Genomic DNA, 22,887 nt, shown 5'->3' on the forward strand with positions numbered 1-22,887 from the left:
TTTCTGCATCTAAAGGCTGCTTGAAAGCAATGGGGATTAGGAGTTGGACTCCTGTTTGTTTTTTCCTCATCCAAGTGATTGGCTAATCTGGATGATAGCATGAAATGTGCGTTAACATGTTTGATGTGTTTCCATTCACAGACTATAGAACAGTGGAGTGCTGCCAAAACGCATCCTTGTCTGACACACAACTCTCTGTGTAGCTGACCAGGAACCCGCAGGCTAGTCTTCCAGCTCCACATTTTCATTTGGACTCGCCAGTGTGTGACTGACTCGCAAGTTACTTAGCTTGTTGTGCTTACCTCAGCACCTGTTATTAGCGACATACAGCGAAAAGTTTCCAAGCGGAACTCCTGCTTGTGAACATTGGTTCTACAATACGTGCATCATTATAATAAATGTCAGGCACACCAGTGCGACCAATGAAAATGTTGCATTTGACAGATTTTTGGAGTCCTGTTGGAGACAAGTTTGATATGTTTAAAATAAATTTGGACTGAGCCAAGGATTTCTAATTCTTCCTTTAGTGACACCAAATAAAATCTAGAGAAAACTGTCACAAAAAATGTAAGATAAAACCATCAAATGCTCCTTAATGTTATGTTACTTCAGTTAAAATAATATTTATCCCAGTTACCAAACTTTTACTGGAAATCATAGCATATTAATTAGACTAGCAAATTAAGCATGAAGCATCAATGAAAAAGATTTTTTTAACTAATGGAACTACATGGTTAAATGCTAAGTTGGACTTGAGAAATTGAAAACAAATAATTAAATCCCTATACAGCTTCAGTTAAACAAATAAATAACACTGCAAAATCAATGTGTTACATCAGCACCATACATAACTCTTTTATGTGCTAAAATATATTCCTGCACAAGTTCAGAAAAGGTTGGGTGTCTTTAAATATGCAGGATAAGTGGAAGACAAAAAAAGGTTTAAGCAACAAACAAGACACAGATGGGCTGGAGGAGGGCTGACATATAACAAGGCGTTAAGTGTATGTGTGTGTTTGTGGGTGTGTGTGTGAGTGTGTGTGTGGTGATGAGGCAGTGTAACTAGTCATCACCATGGCAAACTATAACCCACACCAACCTACAAAACAGGAGGCGACATTGATGACTAGCAGTGTGTGTGCTTGTGTGTGTGTGTGTGTGTGTGTTTGTGAACATGAACAGACTGGCAGCTAAATAAAACTCTGCAGCATCCCACATGTGCTCCACGGAGGGTGAAGGTGTGTGTTTCTAAATCTGCTGTCACCCTGGAGTTTCAGCACGAAGCGCAGATGCTCATTCACGACAAAACAACAAGTCTTGTTTTCTTACACATTTGCTACAGCTGTAATTAAACACATATTTACCTCTGATAAATAAGATATTAAAAAAAAGAAAGAGAAACTAGAAGGGCACTTGAAGAGTGCAAACCTCTGCCAAGACCAAATGCCCTTTCTCACACTATTTAAAGCTGCAGTAGGTAGAAAGCCTGAAAATGGTTGATTTTTGAGTCTCATCTGAGTTAGGTTTCGTTCGTCTCCGCCCTGAGCCCCTCCTACCAGACGAGCACGCAAGTATTTTATCCTACTTGGTTCTATTCCTCCCTCTCTGGGAGCCTCGGCTCTCCCTCACCGCGCAGCAGCCTGCCCCGCACATACCCCCGAGGCTCAGCTCTCCCTCTCCGTGGAGAGACCTCAGCTCCGCTCCCACAGCCGACCCTTGTGCCCTCCGGCCGGGCCCGGCCCCACCTCACCCTTCCCCTCCCTCCGGGGCTCCGGGGAACCGAGTTCTACCTTCCTTTTTTTGAGTTTAGCCATGTAGGCAGTTGTAGCCAATGCTGGAATAGCTAGCTTACCTGGTGCACTGTTCGCCATTGCCGCTTGCTCTCCCCTTCTGCTGGCGGCACAGGAACGTGCATATGCAGTAGAACAGCCAATAGGAACGCAGTGGTCTGAGCTGACCTTTGATTGGTTGATGCACATCGACACAATACTGATTCTTTAGAGGCTGAACACAGAGCCATGGTGAGGTGCAGAAACCACAGCTACAGCACAGCTGTATGAGCACAATATAAGTATTGTCAGCACTGTTGCCAATGCACATCACCCACCCTCCAGTCCTACAGAGGGGGTTTCACCATTTTTGTAACCAGGATTTTTCGGGCGGGCCTGAAATCATGGCTCAATGACTGGAGCCACCCTTAAGATAACCCCTCCCAGACTACATTAAACTATGTTAGAGCACATAGCATCAGTGTCATTTTGTTCCACAAGCTCTCTGAGCTCTTGCAGTTTAATAAATACAGTAATGAACATCTCTGTTAAATAATACAATCATATAAACACAACCAAAATAGCCGTCACAGAAGTACCTTTCAGCCCAATCGGCTAACCGGCCTGCCAGCGGTTACTGCTCACTGCTGTGGGTGTGTGATTTGTGCTTATGTTAGCTGCTTAATGGGAGCCTGTTGATGCATAGCAGCTTTTACCTCTTTCTAAGATACAGCGAGCATGTGAACTCTGGCAGGTAGAGCATGACAAAATTGTCCAGATATACAAGGAGCTAGGCTTGGACGCCATCAATTTTTCACCTGGGTATAGGGTATATGATGGTATTTGGTACTTGTGAGAGGCAAAGATTAATGTCGGGTCTACCATCCAAGCCTTCTAGGGGTGACAATATTCAAGAAGCCTATTATCTGCAATCTGAAACAATGTGGTGTTTGCCCATTTGCATCCAGTTAGGAAGAGGTATCACATGTTGTTTGGCTCAGGGTGTGTGTGCTGAGCTACGGCGTTAGCTGCTAACGAGAGTTCTCCTTTATTCCAGTGCCTTCAGAAACCTAATTATATACACCTGGCAAGTTTTCTAATCATGCAAATTTGGCTGTGTGTTTAATAACACATTGTGGAGTGAGAAACTCGGAACACACATTTATTTTTGCTTTCCCCTGACTTCATGTGTCATGACAATGTGAATGATTATTAAATGAAGAAAAGAAACTTGAACAGATGATGTCCTTTCCCAGTTTATATTCTGTTGGTCTTGTAACTCAATAGAATTTAAGTAAGAACATGAATAAATGACTGCTTTCGTCACTTCTTTCCTCCTCTGCCTATTCTTCAGCCTCCATTTTTTAACATACAGGAACAGAAACAGAATAGACCTTAACAAATTGGATTTATATTAAAAATCAATCTTGTATGCTTCCCTGAGTTTACTGCAGTTCATCTGGAGTTCAGAACATGATTCCAGTTCCTGTAACTTAAGATTGACCTGTCTGGGCTCTTTGCCATTATCCGATACCTATCAAAGGACATATGACCTAAATATGAAGCTATATATTGGAATCAGTCCAGACTTGCCTTTCTGAGGATGGGTAATATCTTTCAGACTGAAGTACAGTCCCAAAAAACTCTGGTGTTTGTCACTAGTGTTAATATGTTAACACATGTCATCAGACTCAGCGCTGCAGTTCTGCTCCTGAGGTAAGTTAAATGAGGTTTGATTAAGTTGGTTTCTATAGTATATTAGGGAAACTTTAGAGTCAAAAGTGCCTTGTTTGTTTTCTTGTAAACAAACACTTCTGTTTCCATTCAGTATTATTTGCCTAAGCTCTTGTGTATCCTTGAGTTAAAACAAATACATTGAGTGCATTTCCTTCCTAAGGGCAACATTTCCTTTATTGTGTACATCCACGTTCATTAGCTAACAGTCTAATTCTTTGCCTATGTTGGTACACTGCTGCCTTTTTGGCACGTGCTGAGTGGATAGCAATAAGTGACGAGGTATGTGAATCAGTCTGGGATCAATGGCCAAGTTCTAGCTGAACATATGTTCAGCTTCCTGTGTCACATGCAGGAGTTGTTTGTTAAAGGGGTGTGACCTCCAGCTTTCAGGGGTAAATGTCTGTGTTTACTGACGTTTCCCTCATTTGCCAAAACAAACTGATAAAGAGGCAAATAAAGTTAAAATAAAAACTGCCTTAAGGAGCAGATGTAGTCCAAATTCTGAAGCGGACTGTTTTGTTTTTCTCTTTACATTTGGTATCTACAAACAAAGATATGTTCCCTTGTTTGTCTGCACGTATAGTCAACAAGGACTTACAAATGACATGGACAAATGACAACATTTACTTCGCTTGGTCCCTTACAGCCACATGGATTTGAAAAGCATAATTCACGTGTAAGTGTTGAGACCTCATACTTCTCGTCTTTCACTTTTTCTCGTCTCACCTTAGTGCTCGGCTGAGCTTGTCGTAGTTCATCTGTGGCTTGCACTTCCTCGCCCCCCACAAGCGAGCCACCTCGTCTGGGTCCTTGATGACAAACTCGCCATAGTCTCCCTGCCAGGCAATGACGTCGTGATACTCCTCCTTCCTCAGCAGTTCCAGGATGAAGTGCCACAGCTGGATCTGTCTGGAGCCAGGGCTCGACTCAGGCTTGTAGGCCCAATCCGGGAAGGCAAACCCTGGGGGACAGAGGAGAGAGAGGAGGGGGCATTATAGCTTTTGGCGAACTCAAAGAAAGGATGGACACAACAACAAAAATCTGGGTGTCCTCCAGCTCTTTAACCCCGTCTAGCTTTTTGTTTGTCTCAAGTTGCTGGCACTAGACAAGTGATAGACCATTATCCTTTTGAAGGTGTTAATTGTCTCCTTGACTGCAGCTGTTATGGTGCCAGGGTCAAAAACACAATAGGTAAAGAAATGCTTGTATGTACAGCTAATAATAGTCAGGACTTTATACTTTGTGTATGGATGCATTTTGCAAGAAAACCAGTCAACTGGTATTCATATTTTTGTGCTTGAAGGTCGACTATTGTCTCTAGAATAATGTGCTTAAAGAGAGGAAGGAGACTTTAGTAAAGAGGAATACACAATATGGTAGAGAATGAAAAACAGCAAAAGTGGAGTGCAACATTTGTGAAAAGATACAAGACATGAAACTGTTGGGAATCACAGGTTTGAAGAGGAAACATGTGCGTCTAAGTCCTTAACACATTTTGGTGCAAAGTGGATCTAGTGCCTGCAGGAAAGCTCGTGATGAACACTTTGCGCCAAATCTGTTACCAGACACCGCAGTCATATCAAAACTTGACTGCTATCGCCATCAAAGCTGGAAAATCAGCACTGTTTTAACAGATTAACAGGCCTTGAGATATTGTGCAGACAAAATATAAGCTATGGTTTTTATAACTACTATCAGAACACACACCAACTCACTATTATCCAACAGTTAAAAGTATAGGCTTTGAGTTGTAAAGCAGTGGGTGGCAGTAAAAGACTCAACACCACTTCAACACAAGGCCAGGCTGAAAGGCTGCATAGCAGAGGCATAGTGACACACACACACACACACACACACACACACACACACACACACACACACACACACACACACACACACACACACACCTCATTAGGACCAGATGTGTCTTGGCAATCAGGCTGAGAAAGCTGAGGGTGGGAAACATATGGGCACAATATAACAATGCTGAATTTTGAGTGTGTGTGTGTGTGTGTGTGTGCATGTTTATGTAACTGTAAAGAAACACACTATCCTAAATACCAAGGTTACAATCAGTTTCCCACACTCTACAAAGTCCGTCATATCTATATAGCAGTGACAGTGAACTTGTAACAATGATATGCTCAAGGTTGACAGACTTTAACACCAGTGTAATGTGGTCTATTGACCCAAGCTGCAGTGACGGCATATGACATAATCCTGCTGATATAATATGAAAGTTGCTGCATCGTACTGTATGTGAGAAGGGTCTCAAAACACCATTTAATGTCTCTGTGTATCGGCCCATTTGTATGACTTATTAAACTGGGAATTGTTTAATTTCTTCCAGTACTTTATTGCCTTGTCAACATTTTGATAGGAGACCGCTTTGGGGCAAGCACCATAAAAGCAGACATTAACACACAAAAACAAGCGTACAAAAGAACAAAAGAAGAACAGATGAAAAACAGATAAGATGACAGGAAAGAAGGAGTTGTAAAAGAGTTGAAAAAGAAGACACACCTGGCAACTAAATCCCAGGGTAAACTGTATCTGGATGGATATGGGGCCCAGATGGTAATTAAATCAATTATGACTTTTCCAGTCACACAATATGTGCTCTCATTGCCTGCATGTGCTTGTTTATGAATAGGTTAGATAAAGGTAAACCAAACAAAAATGGCAGGTGTCACTTTATCAAATTGATATCAACTTTTTTAAAACAGCTTTTTGTCTGTCAGAAACAACAATATTTTTGGTACAAGAGCTTGTGTCTTCCTCCACAGTGGATCAGTTTAAGCACCGACAACTTGTGGAAATGATCAGTCTTTTTGTGTGAAACTGAGACGACAAACTCCAGAATGAGTCATGACATTCCTACCTACATGGGTGGTGCTTTCTCACAACAAAAAAATGAAAGAAAAATGGTAACGCTGTCTGAATTCTCATGAACCGTCTTTACATGCAGCTTTCTGCTGATACCTATCGCTCATAAATATATTCAATAAAAATCTGACCACAGTGATCTGTGCATTTACAGCTGGCCTTAACATGTGTTTTCTCTTATCCAGATACAGATGACATTTTAATAGCAGGTGTAAATGGAGTCGAAGTGAGTCATGGAAAAACTAACCAAGTTGGACGCGGTGAAATCAAAGTCTACTATCAGGTGTGCAAAGTACAGCTACGAGTCTGCAAACATTAATTCATAGTAACAGTAGTAGTAGTACTGGTAGAGGAGGTAGTGGCAGAAGTAGCAGTAATAGTAGAAATGCATAACTGACCTAAAGTGGGAAAACCTAACCACAACCAATGACAGTTTAAACAGCAAGACAAAAAACGACATACAGAGAGGAAGCCACAGAAATGCACTTGCAAATGTAATACCTAGTGTTTACAATACAGTACCGCCACACTGCAACAAAAAGGTCAAGTGCAACTCAAGTGACTATGCACTAGAGGCAGATTTAAACGAAATAACAAACTTTAAGACCATGAAAAACTGTCAAGATTGTCACAGGAATTAAACCTTAGCAAACAACCTAACTCCAGCTATTGCATGGGGCGACATTGCATGGAGTTCCCTTGCGATCAATGTCTGGCTAAATGATGTAGAAACACGCAGGTTGAGTAACTGTAATCTGCTTCCCCTGTTAGGACAGATTTCTGAGATTCAAGCAGTGATGTTTTAGTGTCCAACAGACACCAAATTTTGCAAGATTTCCAGTGGGGCAGAGTTTCTTCCTTTATTTTCTCCACTTTCTTTCCATTTTCATGACTCCCCAATGACAAATACTGATCCTTCAGTCACTGATCGCTTTCAAGTCATGGGAATATTTTAGAGATATACAAATATTTAAAAAGACACAATCCATTACCCCCAGCCATTTCTTTCCACTGGCATTTCACAGTGGAACTGGAGGTTTGCTTATTTTAATCTGAGTGTACCAACTCTTTACACGAGAACACAAAGTAGCTAAAATTGTGATTTCATTTTATATGGTTCTGATGTATTTTGTGTGTGATTAACAAATAGTGTTGGGAAAATAACTTGCATTTTTTTGGACTAGCATTTTATATATATAACCCTAGTAGTGGAGTCTGGCTTTGAGGTGAGCATAGATAAGTTTATCTTTCAGTTCAGGATTAAATAATTAAGTTCTAGCAACAATGCATGTGTTTGGGAACTACTGAGCATATGACCGGATAAATGAGACTTAAATTATACTGCATGAGTTGTGAGAGTTTGTTAATGGATGTTTTGGTCCTCAATCAATCAATGAATCAATATGTTTGCTGTTTTCCATGGAGGATTGAGAGAAATACAAAGTGATTTACATTCTCATTTTGTGGGTGAAGTACTCCTTTAACATTTATCTACGAATATGGTGGTCTTTAAATTCACAATACTTCTTTTTTTCTCTGAATGCCTCAGCTAACACACTAAAAATGTCATATTAAGAAGGAGAACATATTACCCTGAAAAACAGACCCGCTCCTGGTGACTAATAAACCACATGCTGTTATCTGATCTCCTATGGTGCTCGGACAGTGAGCCAAAAGACAGACAAGCTGGCTGTGATAGTTGATAATAGCCATTTGAAGGCAGATTACTAATGGGGTACGAGCATATGATTCATACACCAGACAATAAGGCTCTTGTCAGTGGGGACAGGTTAGGCGTTGTGACACAGACACAACACACTGCTGTATAATGGGGTATGCGCTGGTGATTGCAAGAGAAAAAAAATACACATGTGCACACTTCCATATACGCACACGCACGGCCACAGGCTGACGCATCCAACACGCAGCAGGATTGGATTAAATCAAAGTGGGCGAGCTAATATCTCCCTCACACACACAAAGCACACAGACACACAACACAGGTTAGTGGGGAGAGGTAAGTGGGTTCATGCGTGGGTGCACAGAGCACACAGACAAAGAACACAGGAATAGCAACCATGCCCACCGCATGTGCGTGCGTGTGTTGCAGATGTCCCTGCTGACTCATAGCTTGTTCGTTTGTCGTTCATCTTTCACAGATTCCGCCTTTCTCCCCCTCAACACCACTGCCATCTCTTTCTTTCTTTCTTTTCTCTTTCATTCTGTCCCTCCCTCGCTCAGCCTCTCCTAAGACACACCGTTTCCTAGCAACAAAAGCTTTTAGCTCTAAAAATAAATGGCCGAGTCACGATGGACAAGACAAAATATGATTCAATTACAGAAACTTGCCAAAAGAGTTTAGAGTTTGGGCGTACATCCAGAGAGCTGCAGTGTGAGGGTGTGATCTGTCTAAGGCTGCCTGACTAGCAGAGACCTCCAGCTACAGTGCTGTCACACAGTGTTTACATCAGAAAGGACACTTTGCCCTGTCCTGGAAGCACTGCAGAGTCAAGTTTTCAAAACCATCCAGATCAATTTGAGCCTAAATTACTGTACATTCAAAACATTTTGCTTCTGGAGCCTATTTACCCACATTCATGATTCAGACTCACAGCTGATGGTGACAGATGCAAAATGGAAGGTCCAGTTTGAGACACATCTGCTACAGCTGGTGGTTAACGTGAGTATGATCAGAAATAAGCAGATACAATGAAGTAGGAGAGGGACAAGGTCAAAAAAAGAGTAAAGAGTAGTAAGACTGAGCAAACAGACAAACTTTGTTGTCTCGTCCAAACCATCATGACTAGAGGAAACCTACAATGTTTGGCTTTTTCAGCCCTCAGGCAAGGAGAGAGGAACATCAGCTCATCCTAAATTTTATGATATGTTTACACTGCAAGCAGTTCGCTGCCTACAGCTATTTTTTTTGCACACAAGTCGCGCTAATTCCCTTTCAGGAAGAACTCCTCCTGTAATGAAGACGAGCCTGTTTTTGTTTACATAAAATGTCTACATTTTCTGGGGATCTGCAGCTACTGGCTTCTATATATATAAGCTTCCTTAATGAATGATTTTCTGCTAACTTAAACATGGCAGGCCTTTTATCAAAACAGCCACAAAGGTTGCATGATATTTGGCATGTGAGACTAAGCAACACAGGAATGTATATATAATGTATGAAGGCAAGAGGCTGTTGACTTATCTCATCCTCAGCGTGCGTGGAGTTCTCTAGTTTTGGGTTGGACTCATTTCCAATGAGTTTTTACATGTTACATCTGCAGCTTCAAAAAGAAATATGAGATGAAGGCAATCTTTAATCAGTACTTCTAGCGTCTTACAGAGCTTTTACAGACTACACTGCATAGCCCCTTTCACACACGCACCACAAACCCGAATTTATCTAGACATAACCCAGAGGAGTTGTATGTGAGAACGCAAATGTCAAAATCAGTTGATTTGACATTAAATGGACTGTATCCTGCCAGCTCCCTGGCACTTAGTCTGTGTAATGTCTAATTGAGCCCATGTGTGAATATAGCAGGTAATTGTTGTAATAATTCACAGCAAGCCAAGATGACCTATCTATCTTGGGTGTTGCACGAAACCAGAAGAGGAAACATATCCGAGGATGACGAAGAAGGGTCATCTATACAAGGACGCCATTGAAATTAACTATCTAGAGAGATGACTAGACTCTACAACTTCTGTCGGGAAGGGCTGAAGCCTAAATTACCAGAGAAATTCAAGGAATGGCAAGAGACTGTATGACCAAATTTCAAATGTGGCTGCAGTGTAATCTGCCTCCTGGATGTTGTCCCCAGGCACCACCTCTCACCTAAACCAAACAGAGTATTTCGAGTAGGTAGAATACTTTTGACACAAACTATCTCCTGTTTTGTGCTACATGTGTGAAAGTGACATGAGCAGTTTCTCATATGAACTGCGGACAATTTCCTGAGAATCAGGGCTAGACATTGTCCAGAGTTATTCTTGAGTTGGCCCTCATAGGCAGCCAGTTATGAGCTACATTACAATGCTTGTTTTACAGCTACTTTAAATTAGTCGATGGCAGAGGTCAGCAGGACGAGAAATCTGGATGCAGAACTACAAGTCAGGGAAAACCTAAGTAGACAAACCCGAAGCCCTTTGTACTATCTGGCAAGCTCTACTCCAGACAGGAAGAATTTCTGATTGTCAGGCGGAGGTGAAACACACCATTTCAGGCCTCATTGGATTCTATATTTAGCAAAGAACAGGGTAGGAAAACTCATTTACTATTAGCCTGCAGTCCCAAGCCACCTGCGTTCTCCTTTCCAAGAGAAACACAGGATCTGTGCAGCCACAGCCAGTGGGTGAGGGGGTTTAACACGCAGGTCTGCTTTTCTTAGGGAGGCTGACGTCACTCCAGTTGTAATAGTGCTCTTAATAACCGATAGCCATCGTTGAGGTATTGTCCAGAAGGCCAGGAGACTAAACAGAAACAGCCTCTTTCTCTATGTGCTCCCCCCTACAACTTTCTTTAGCATGCTGTTCCATTTATCCATCTATCCCCCCGTTTATTTTTCCCTCCCTTCCTCCTATTCTTTTGTAGGTCTATATTTAGCCATTGCAAAGGTCGGTCTGTGTGTGTCGTTCTGCTGGGTAATGATTCAGGGGGACGGAGAGCATAGCACAGAGGTAACAGGCCAGGCTAAATGGCCGGGGGCTGGCTGACTACTGAAATCTGGATGGGTTTTATCAGGGATGAGATCAGGACAACACAGAAAGGCAGGAAATAAATGGGTACAGAGCAGGAAAAGGGGAATCTCCGTTGGGCGTAGACGTAGCTGGCATGTGCAGAGTCAGGGAAAACACACAAATAAAAAAACAAATGGAAAAAACCCGAAAGGGCTCCAAACTCTCTTAGATGTTTTAATCCTGCACTTTATACACTTTTATCTGTATAAAGTGGATGGTCAATTTTGAGTTTAAGATGATTAACTATTGATCGTGCAGATCTAGCTGTCTGGGTTAAACAACCATCCACAACAGACAATCTAACACCGCTTCATTGAGGAGTCCTGAGCCTCAAACTACCATTTAAAAACCCTCCGCTCCTCATTGAGCTGATCTCATAATTACCCTTAAAGGATGGAGTTTATCCAGGAGCCAGTGGAGCCAGTGGCTTAAAGCCAGGGAGGAGTCAGAGAAACAGACGGGACAAGGAGGAAATCAGGTGGAAAGGTAGAGAAGAGGAGGAGGAAGAAAGGTGGAAGAGAAGGGCAAAAGGAGAAAAAGAAACACAATCCAGCAGAGATCAAAAGGAAAAGGAGGATGGCCGTCTGCAGGTGCATGGCGTGAACCCTCACCTCGCTTCTCACATGATCTCTCCATTATATAAAGCTTACAGAGAAACAGACAGATGAACAGACTGACAGAGACAGACTGGAAGAGGAAGGAGGGCAGACAGGGTCAGAGTTAGGTAGGAGAGATGCAGGCAGAAATAACTGTCTTGCTAAAAAGAATCGTTAAGCTAGAGATATAAAAGATATGAAGGTTGAGATGTGTGTGTACCAAGGAGCAAACACACCGACAGTACTATTGGGTCAAAGGAAAAGAGAAGGCTTCACAGGAAAGAGACAGAAAATAAGGGAAACAAGAGAAAAGCATGTGTGAAGAGTGTTTTAACAGAGGAACTGAGAAAGGAGAGACAGAAAGAAAAGCTGCTGAATACCAACAGTACATAAAGTCGTTAAAAAAAAAAGCTCAAGATTAAATATGATCATTTTCACATTGGGCGTAATTTGCTCTATGGGAGTGTGTTAAGTTTTAATGGCTGAGGTCTGAAGCTGAGACTAAAGCCTAGAAGCTCCACTTTTTATGAGCTGAGCTGCCAAGAGACAATTTGTTATTCATGCCTTAAATCGTGCAGATAATAATGAGTAACGCTAGGGCTGTTGTCTGATTTGATAACACCACTGGAGCTTCAAGTAGCCATCAATGAAGTGGCATTGTTTGGCTTAAATCAGCCCACAGGTTCTCGGGGATATTGTGGTTGCTTTCCATCTCAATAATCCATCTTCCAAATAGCTTGTGCTGTGAAAGATGCTTCCCATACACCGTGAGCGATCCAAACTAAACAAAACCTCACCATTTGGGATGTGCAGTTTCAGAGTGCAGGCAGCTGCACTGCTGTATTCATAAGTCTGCAGAAAAAGAGTTAAGACACAGAAGAAAGTACAGAGTTTGACTGTTTGCCATAGCAGTAAAGCCTTGGACTGCAAAGCGAAGCCTTTAAGTGTATAAACCATCTCGGCTATGACTGAGACAGCTAAGCCACTCTAATCTGTGACACGGCGGCCGCCTGAACCTCGCCAGACAGAAACCTGTCGCATCCTGGAGAACTTCGCAGCACCTCGGAGGCAGCCAAGGCTGTGATTAAGCCAGCCCTGGCCTGGTGTGTTTGTGTGTGTGTGTGTCTCTACGTCTGTGCGTGTTCAAGAGTCACTTATTATACTTAGATATGAGAGGAAGCTCCTGTTGCATTCAGCAGGGCCCTCGTGGTTATACAGCTGATTTAAAGGATGTTTAAGGCATGTTTTTGTGGTCACTTGCCCATATCATTTGCGTGCACCTTCCCTTCATATTAAAGGGAAAATCTGGATTTTTTTCAGTGGGGTTGTATGAGGTACTTATCCATAGTCAGTGTATTATCTACAGGAAATGGGCACGCCAACCATTTGAAGAAGCAGGCAGGAGTACAGCCACGGAAGCCAAGCCAATGTATTGCTGTGAAGGGGGCTGCAGCAAAATGTATTTTAGCTGCCTATAAAACAAAAATCAATACCAGTTTAGGTGTATGCTGATAATATTTCACAATTTTAACTTGCCACAAAACAGCGATTTCTGGCTGGTAAGCTGTTTAAAGCCTCAGTTCCCCACTATGCTCTCATCAAAACCAACAGACCCCACTAACAAAAACAGTAATTTCAGCTTGTAGAGCGCAATATGATGGCTCCAGTTCCCCGCTGGAAAATGCTGTCTCAAAGCAAGGCAATGCAGTGAAAATATTCCGAATATAGTATCACTGACACTCACATTAATTTTTCTAAGGTGGCCAAAATACATTTTGTGGCCCCCCTCCACAGCAGTACATTGCTTATCTTCCATGGCAGTATTCCAGATGATTCTCCAAACTCGGAATGTGCCAACTGACATGTACTGTGGGTATTACACTATGCATTAGTACCTCATACAACTCCACTTCAAAAGATCCAAACTATCCCTTCAAGACATATAACTGAAGTACTGGTGGCCCCAAAGGGAAGACAGAAAGGCAGATTAAATGCAGAAAAGCAAACAGTCACAGCAATCACAATATATCTCCTAATCTGCAGGATTTGAACCAAGGTTAGAGACTCATCTGCTTCAGGCCCATATTCCCTTTGAGGAAGAAGCACACATACATGCAAGTACACGTGCTCTGAAACTGGTCTGAGCATGCTTCCCTTTCTGAAAATGACAACCCTGTAAAACATTCAGCTGTAATGAGCTCCTGGCTACCTGACAGCCTCGCTGGGGATTTCTTGCTTCCTTTAGTCGGGGCAGAATTTGGTTGGAAGGCACTGACGGTGTGTGTGTGTGTGTGTGTGTGTGTGTGTGTGTGTGTGTGTGTGTGTGGTGTGTGTGTGTGTATGAGAATGGTAGTGAGTGGGAAATAGAGACAGACTGACAGAAATAAAGACAGGAGAGAGAGTGAGCTATGACTCTATTGTCTCAATGCAGAGGTGCATGGAGGCAGCAGTGATTGGGTTTATCTGTTGCACAGCAACACACACACACAGCCGTCCATGTGCATGCACAAAAACACACCTAACTTGTACATGTTTGTGACACCCTGTCTGCCTGCAGGAAATGAGGCAGACTGACACCCTGCAGAGTGAAGTCAAGCACTGATAAGCCAGCTCCGGGGTCAGGCAGTTGTTTTGCTAGTTAATAGCATCAAACAGAGGACTCAACAAGAAGACCACCTGTTAAAATCACTGCAAGAAGTGCCATGCCTCCTGAAGAGTCATCAAGTGTGTCAGGTGGAAGGGAAATACATCTGGGAAAAGGAACTGTGAACAAAAGTGAAACTCTTTTCACTAAGGGAAACAGATACAAATCAATCTCAAAGGCTTTTCCCACAAAAGTTTTTACATGAAGACTAAATAACATAATCAGGTATGGTGGAGAGATGGAGAGTAATCCATGCAACTGATGCAGGCTACTATGGAGATGGAAGGATTTGCAGAGTGGTAGTGTTGTAAAGGGGACTTCAGAGAGAGTAGATAAATATCTGCATTTAAATCTGGCTTCTGTGTTGTGGTTTGGTTGCCAGACGACTTTCATTTTCCTCCAACACATGCACGCGCCGCGGTGTGTAGGCCAAGAACTAAAATTTGGTGACTTCAGCTGTTGGATCGAGCCATGTGAACACTGGTGTGTACATGAATACGCGCACAACCACATACAATCTCACACACACACACACACACACATACACACACACGTGTCACCACAGCCCAGAATAGGCCCGTCTCTCCAAATCCCGGGAGCTGGTTGAGTGACTCATTCTCGTGCTTCCTGCCAATCAAATTTCATCTCCTCCTCTCGCCTCCCCCTCCTTATTTCCCAGAATGCCGCTTTCCTTTCAGCATCTTTCCACACAGACAAAGAGGCTCCACTGTTGATTATAAGTAGCAGGACAACCAGTGCGACAATACTGTTCAGAGAGGTCAGAGAGGTGACAAAGCGGGTGTAAAGACAAACCACTTGTTGCTGCATTTACATTTAAAATGAGTTGTAAGTGTATCTTAATACTCCTGAAGTCATAAAACTTCAGTCAGACCCAGCAGAGTAACCAGAGTATGTCAAGAGCAATTATCAGACAGGAATGTGCATATTTGTGGACTGATAAACACTCTTGGATATGAGAAGTCAAGTCAGTTTAATTTATACTGTATAGGGAGGTATGAGGGGGATCTCAGTGAGGGACACACGCATACGACAGTTAGTTATGGTTGGGGAGGGTAATATAATTACTACTGTTTTTTTGCAACACTTAATCACAATTTGTCTCACGTTTTAACCTAAACAACTCTAGAAAAGGTTCTTGTTACTTCTTTTATGAGACACCTTTCATAAAATGGGAAGATCATGCACACCAGAGACTGACGCTGGCTGAGCAGAGGTAACTTTCGATTTAACCTATGCTAACTTGAATGGGGATAAAACAATTTAATCATGCTGCTCTTGTAATTCAACCTTTAAAAATGTTAATGGACAGATAGTGAAACAAGTTACTTTGCCAGGGTTGTGTTACTCTAACTTTTATCCACCATTTTACAGCTGCAACAGTAGTGTCAGTGTAGGCTACAGTGGACGCCTATGACGAAAGCACAAGTGGTTGTGACTGGCCTGTGAACTCACAGACTCTCATGCACACCCTGAATGATAGGCACACCGAGGGGGCTGGTAAAGGGACAGACTTTCAACATGTTCATCAGGTGTAGCGCTTCTCAATTCATCGTATTCAAACAAATCCCAGGACCCACAGTTTATTTTTTGACCACTCGCTCCTGCAAGATTTGTGTTGCATCTTGGGTATCCCTATTTAGTCCTCTACTAGAAACTTTTTTTGCCCTTATAACATTTACAAATCTGTATACCTCATTGGAATAATCTGAATGTAAGATAGCTACGGTACTATACACTGAGTCAGCAGCCCACTTGACAATTAATTGATGCAAGTCATGGTGGAAACACTGAATTTGTAATGATACTAACAATGTAACTGTATTAACCTGTGATCAGCCATGTTATGGTTGATACACATCCCCCTTAATATTAACAAAGGATATTAGGAAGTGTGCATCTAACCATGGACAAGGTAGAGTAGGTAGACATCACTATGGCCGATATCGCCAAGACACAACAATCACATCAAAACAATCTGGATTGATAAATAGCACTACAGGTAAGTGGAAATATATGAATTTTGATTTTGAAGTGATCTGTCCCTTTAAGTATAGATCAATACTCAAGGAACAGCGTGTTAACGTGGGAATTGCCATTTATTAGACTCAAAATTAGACTAAACACTGGAGGAAACTCAAACCAACAACTAAATAGACAGAAACCTTTTCAACATTTTCTCCTGAACTGGAACATGAATATTTGTTATTACTGCCAGAGCAGCACTGTGGTTCTGAGCTGCCTCTCTTTGACTCATAATGTTGTTGCTGTACCACTTGTAACTTATAGTACAATCACAGTGTCAGTTATTCACTCTGGATGACTGTCCCTGAAATTCTTAAAATGTAAAACAGCCAGTGTGGGACTTTGTACATGTGTGATGTCTGGGTGCGTTAGTCAGCCTTTCCTCATTGGCAGAGCCACCGCAGTCTTAATTCCTCAGTCTATTGCATTAAAGCTGGATGTTTCAGTCTCTAGACTGAGTGGCTCGCTCCCTGTGTTAAAACATTAAAGACAGAGGCACGACGGCGTCACCGCAGGGAGATGGCAGCCCAAATGAGCAAGCCACGCTTGCTAGCTGTAGTGAGAAAATTAAAAGAGTGTGTCTATGTATGTGTGTGTGTGTTAATGCAAGACAGACATCACCCGTTTTCCTGGCATGTGGGGGGTCTGGGCCCCCTAATAAAGTGTGCATGCTGTGAGTGGGTGAGATGAGTGAGTGAGTGTCTGAAGGACTAACTGACTTTCACGTTTCAATAAAACAGAGACCCGGCTCATTCATCACTGCCACTGGCCCGGGGGGGGGGGGGGTTGAAACGACCAACAGGGACAGCAAATGGGTCACAAATCTACTTCTTCTGGAGTTAACAAATGAGCAGGGGCAGCTCGGCTTAATAAATTCAGCATGTAAAGTGATGCTCTTATTCAGTGGTTAATGATTCAGCATTCTTTCTCTTTGAGATCATTTGATTAAATTAGCTGATTTATCATATCACTCAAGTATATAAATAAAGCATTTAGATGGTCGAGGTTTTTAAATAATTAAGAACATTAGCTAAGTTTGTCTGCTGTGAGTGATAAAGAAAGGACAGATCAGGAAGAAACAGCAATTTAATGGCCGACTGACTGTGCTGATCAAATGGTGTCAGTCTTATCACTAGTGTAATTTATAGCCTACCTTTGAAGCAGCTAACAAGACGTGCCCAATCCCTGCGTTTCCTTGCACAGCTGCTATTAGTTATTCTCAATGATATAAGAGCATGTATGTGTTGTGAATTCATATGAATAGAGGCCAAATTACAAGACCCACAAAATACGCTGTACATCATCAGGACACCATTTTGTTTTCATGTTTGTATATCTGGCTTTGGGTGGTGGAGATTAGGGTTTTGTGTTGATCTTTTAAGGATACCAACCAAATTACGTTGGTAATACCAAGTACCAGTTCACGCACCATTAACTGGTGGCAAATTTCTGTACCAATAAGCGCACCTGTGTGAGAACAGCAGGTTCACACAGGAGGTGGGAGCACGGGAAGTCAGGCTTTGTGGCAAAGACAACGGAGCTTCGAGGAGATACAACTGGGTATAGATAAATCACATTTGGGATGTTTGGGCTAAGAAAGGTGCATTCTAGACCAAACTGAAGAGGTGTACTCGGGTCCTTTGTCTTACATCTTCTCCTCATTGACCTGTCCCTGCTTTGATCTGCCCGGAGGTGAGAGATATGTGAGTGGCCTGTGTGCTGTGTGTGTGTGTGTGTGTGTGTGTGTGTGTGTGTGTGTGTTTGAGCTGAAGATAGACAGAAGATGTAAGTGTATATATATATTTTACATGGGTAGAAAAGGTTCACTGAACTTTTGAGCTCGTCTGAATGTGGATGCATGCAAAGGTGAAGGTGTGTGTGAGAAAGAGAGAGGGTGAGAGTGTGTGTGTGCTGCCTGTATGCATTTGCGTGGTTTGGGGCGTGAAAGAAAGTTTTCAGGCAATTAGCATTTAGCTGACTTCATATGTTTTGGGTATGAAACACCCTCACACACACAGTCACATCTAACATTAACACACCACACACAGATAGCCACAGAGTCCCAGGACCAGTTGTGACCGCTATAAAAGACAGAAAAAAACCCACAGGGTTCCCAACCGAAAGACCAATGATGGGAGCAAACACAACAGACAAGAAAGACCTTGCTTGGCTGAATCTATCTCTTTCTCTTGCTCATCTTTTCTCTCCACAGACCCCGACAGATTTTCTTCACTCCGAAGGTCCTGGACATGACAACAACTGCCAGAAAAATCCTTCTTTAGCTCTCTTTGACTTTAGTCAAAACATTATGTGATTTATCTTTCTTTTATTTTAATTTGGGGCATTCGAACTGCACAAAACTTAAAAATGGGCATGAATGGATTGGATCAAGTCTGTAACACGCTGTTACAATGCAGTGTCTTTTATCCACAGGCCACAATGCTGCTTTAAGTATACTGAACTGGACTATGTCACCACAGCAGGTAAAAACTGCAAAATCAAATTTAGTATGATTAGGTCATTTATAGTTACTGTATAACACAGGCTGGGAAATGTAAAAATGACAAAAAAGCTTTTTTTTTTTTTTTTTAATGTACTGCATCCCTTTGGGTTAAATCTATAGGTTATGGTGATAACATCAGTCAGTTTCTGCATAAACCTGCCATTAGTGTATTTACTTTAAACATGGATGAACCCTGACTGACAGTTGGGTGTTTTTTTATTAAATTTAATGATACTTTGAAACCCAAAGGAACGATTTATGTTGACTTTATCTCAAAAACACATGGGATTTGATTTAAGTTCATACTGTATGCATTTTAAAAGACAACATGCAGCTGCCTCTTATCATGGGCATAGAGGTGAGTTCAGGGTAACTCCTGGTGCTGTTTAAAAATACCAATCTTGTTCTGTGGTGCTTTCAAAATCACTAAATATCAGCTGGGAGAAAAGTCTGTTTCACGTGTAAGAAATATGCTTTCATACTGTGAAGAGTTGGTCCAAATCTGTCTTGGCTTTGGATTTAATTACTTTGGATACAAGGGCGCTTTAACAAGTAACGATCTTTCCTTACAGCCTGCAGACTGCTGCCACACTGACACTTATGTCTTTTTGTCACATGCATTTCTTGTAAACAGTCCTTTAGAAACTCATTTGAGCATGTGCATGTCCAATAAAAGAAAGTTACATGAGCAGAAATCAGCTGCCACCTGAATCAGTGTTGGCCCATCAAATAAAATTCAACCTTTTACTGGCTTTGAGGCCTTGGGCAGTACGTTCTATTGAACCCAACAAAGCACCATACAGAACTAAGAGACACTGAAACACTTGTAATTAGCGTCTGGCATGGTGTAAAGGCCGTATATTCCAACAGTTTGGTTTCAATGATGCTCTCAGCTTAGCTTACCCTTGCCTTTCCATGAAAGCTTAGGTAGGAACGTATCCAATAGAGTGGAGATTATTGAAATTAGTAAGTACATGGTTTGATGTACTTTGAATAGCACCCTTTTAGACTTGGGACCACTCAGAGCTTTTACACTACATGCCACATTCACCATTCACACACACATTCATACACTGGTGGCCAAGGCTTCTGGACAAGGTGCCACCTGCTACCCAGTTTTAAAAAATCCCCAAATATTGCAAAAAGAGTTTTTTACACTTGAGGGGAGTGAAAAAGTTCACCCAATATTTGCACAACAGTAGTGGATAGAAAAGCAGATTAATTCACATTTTCTTTTGTTGATGTTCAGAAAATTCTGAGTACTTTGTGAGAATATGAATTTAACAAAATGCTTGGTGTTTCTGAAAGCTGGACGCCTCTAATTTTCAATCAAGCAGTGTGGGCTAAAAATGCAGGTGCAACGCCAACAAGTGTATGGGCAGGAAAAGTCTGGGTTGGATCACCTCAGTCCAAACAACCATATAATTCCCAAACTGTGCCTCTTTTTCAATCTGCAACCTGCTGGCAGCATCTTCCCCCCGAGGCTCTTGAGGTGGTCCCTTTCGAAAAAATGTATCCAGTTTATTTTGCATCGTTTTACAACTGTTTTTTGAATCAACTGGAATTTGTTTTCTACTGCAGACTTTCCACAGGAATCTCAATGAATGCCATCGTTGGATTTAATGTGTGTCAATGCTCCTATTTCATTGTAAAACACATTATAACCTAGATGTTGCCATCTCCTGTAGGTTTCTCTAATTGCCAGAACATAACCTGGCAGACTACATCTTACCACTACTCCACGCTCAAACAGACTCCCTAAAGCCTTGCTGCATTTGGTGAATATTCTGCTCTGACAGCAACCAGGTTGTAACTACTCCAGAATTGGCAGTGACCATGGTAATGTGGGCAGTATTATACAGAGCCATACAGGACCACACCTAGTCTGTCGTCTTATCCTTTTTGCAGTGCCATAAACGATGCCAAACCAACTGGGGCACACCCCCCTTACTCTCCACGAACCACAGATGATAGCCATAACACAGCACACCTCTCTCAGTTAGGATGACTGCAGCCAAAACAGCCAGACAAAGCACAAACCTACCTCTACACTGTCTGTCTTTCTCTCAGCCTTGGTTTGATTCAAAAACCTTCAAAAGAGCTCCAAGGGCTCTACACAAACTGTCTGCATTTTTTGATGAACAAAGGCTCACTCAGAAGCTCGCTCGCTCACTCACTCACACACACACACACACACACACACACACACACACACACACACAAATCTATTAGTCTGGAACTTTATTCAACATTTTATCAGCATAACTATTCAAAATATGTCTAGATTTTTTATAACCTCCAGCTGAAAGTATTGATCAAATGGCATCAGAGGACAGGACTATGCAAATTGGATTTGTAAGTGTGCTTTTGAACATTACTGAAGCCAGAAACCCCGTATCCTGTCAGGTGTTACAGAGATATCTGTCCCGCTGTAGAAGCCTTCCTTATCTGCTCAGTGAAGCGAGCCTTTGGTTCCACTTGGCCTGCTCTGTCCTTTCATCTGCCCTGCTGGGGGTCGACTGTCACAGAGCCAACGCAGATTCACTCAATCATAAATACCTAAAGATACCACAGCAAGCAGGGCAGCTGACAGAGACATTTTGGACTAAATAACTAAAAAAGTGGTGCACATACATAGAAAGACTCTTAACTTCTTCCTCTGCCGAACAATGGGAAATTACCACTTCACACGAAAATGTGGCTTCAACCACTCAAAGAGCATCTACTGGCAGTGTGCCCTTCTTTTTGATTGGGTATTTTTTTATCATTCCTGCCAATAACTGCCCAAATGTAAACAATGTGGTGCCCCAATAAAATATCAGCTGGGCCTAGGGCTGAGTATTGTTTAAAAAAATGATTCACATACCCCTGAAGTGATACTGACACCAACAGAGCGCTTCATTTGATACTTTTTTTCCTTCTTTGTTCGAAACCCATCATGTGAACAGAAGCATTGAGTTGTGTAAAATGCCCCTATACTTAATGTTTTGGTGAAATCTCGGCACATGTAACTGCCAGCTTAGCTTCACCACACCACAGACTATATGATTTGTAGCTTCTATTGTAGTGTACCAATCTCAAGTGGCATTAAATCAATGCTTGTGCAAGCAAAACCATACAATGAAGGCACACGCAGACACACGAGCACGCAGACCGAGACAGTCTGAGTGATCAGAAAAGAGCAGAGGAGCAGAATCGCTTGTTGACTGCAGCTTGTTTAAAAATTACATACATGTTATTGGCCTACAGATAGAGTATGGTATAGATTAAAGGTATTATTCGGTACCAGTATCAAATATAAGGTCCCGGCATCTGTACTGGTATTGGCTCAAATGTGAACGATACCCAACCCTACTGAAGAAGCTTTGATACTACTTGGTGATGGGTCATTGCAGCTGACACTTTATGGCGTTGGGCACCAATACCCAGTCTTAGCTAGGCCTATCTAAAATATCAACATAAATATCAGGTTCTGTTCTCAGTCTCTCAAAGCAAATCTCCTCTAAACTCACTATTCTAAGGACCATGCAGAGATAAATTCATCACAGAAAGGAACCATTTCTCCTCCAACAGTGGCCTCAATAAACTTTCATACAGCACAGCCTCAAGATCTCGCCTATTCCAATTACAGTAAGGAGGTGCAACAATCATTTTTTTCTCCAACAGAAAAAAGGTCTCTGCTGTAATTTCTTCTCCACCTGCCTGTACAGCCCTACAGCTGAATTTTTAAACCACTCTATGGGTGTTGTTAAAAGTCATCCCGGGAAATGTAGATCACCAATTGCAGTCAGAGCAGATGAGGCATGTAGATGTAAAGTGTCTACAAAAAAAGAAAATTACCACACTTGATCAAAAATAACTACTGTGGTGCAACATTACAAATCGATGATTCTTAATGTTTCACAGTATAACGGGATGGATTACACTTTTAATATCTGAGCTGCTGCACAATGACCACCATTGTGCCCTTAA

At 42.0% G+C, this 22,887-nt stretch overlaps 1 protein-coding gene across 1 annotated transcript in view; it reads right to left on the reverse strand.

The window, feature by feature from the left end:
• The window catches only part of erf (Ets2 repressor factor), a 46,861-nt gene that overhangs the window by 17,732 nt on the left and 6,242 nt on the right, over nt 1–22,887 (reverse strand). Inside the window, exon 2 of the mRNA XM_050034124.1 lies at nt 4,233–4,467. Within this exon, the coding sequence (XP_049890081.1) occupies nt 4,233–4,467 (235 nt within the window). The remainder of the gene's footprint in view (nt 1–4,232; nt 4,468–22,887) is intronic.

The sequence above is a fragment of the Epinephelus moara genome, chromosome 22 (genome assembly GCF_006386435.1).
Source record: "Epinephelus moara isolate mb chromosome 22, YSFRI_EMoa_1.0, whole genome shotgun sequence".
NCBI lineage: Eukaryota > Metazoa > Chordata > Actinopteri > Perciformes > Serranidae > Epinephelus > Epinephelus moara.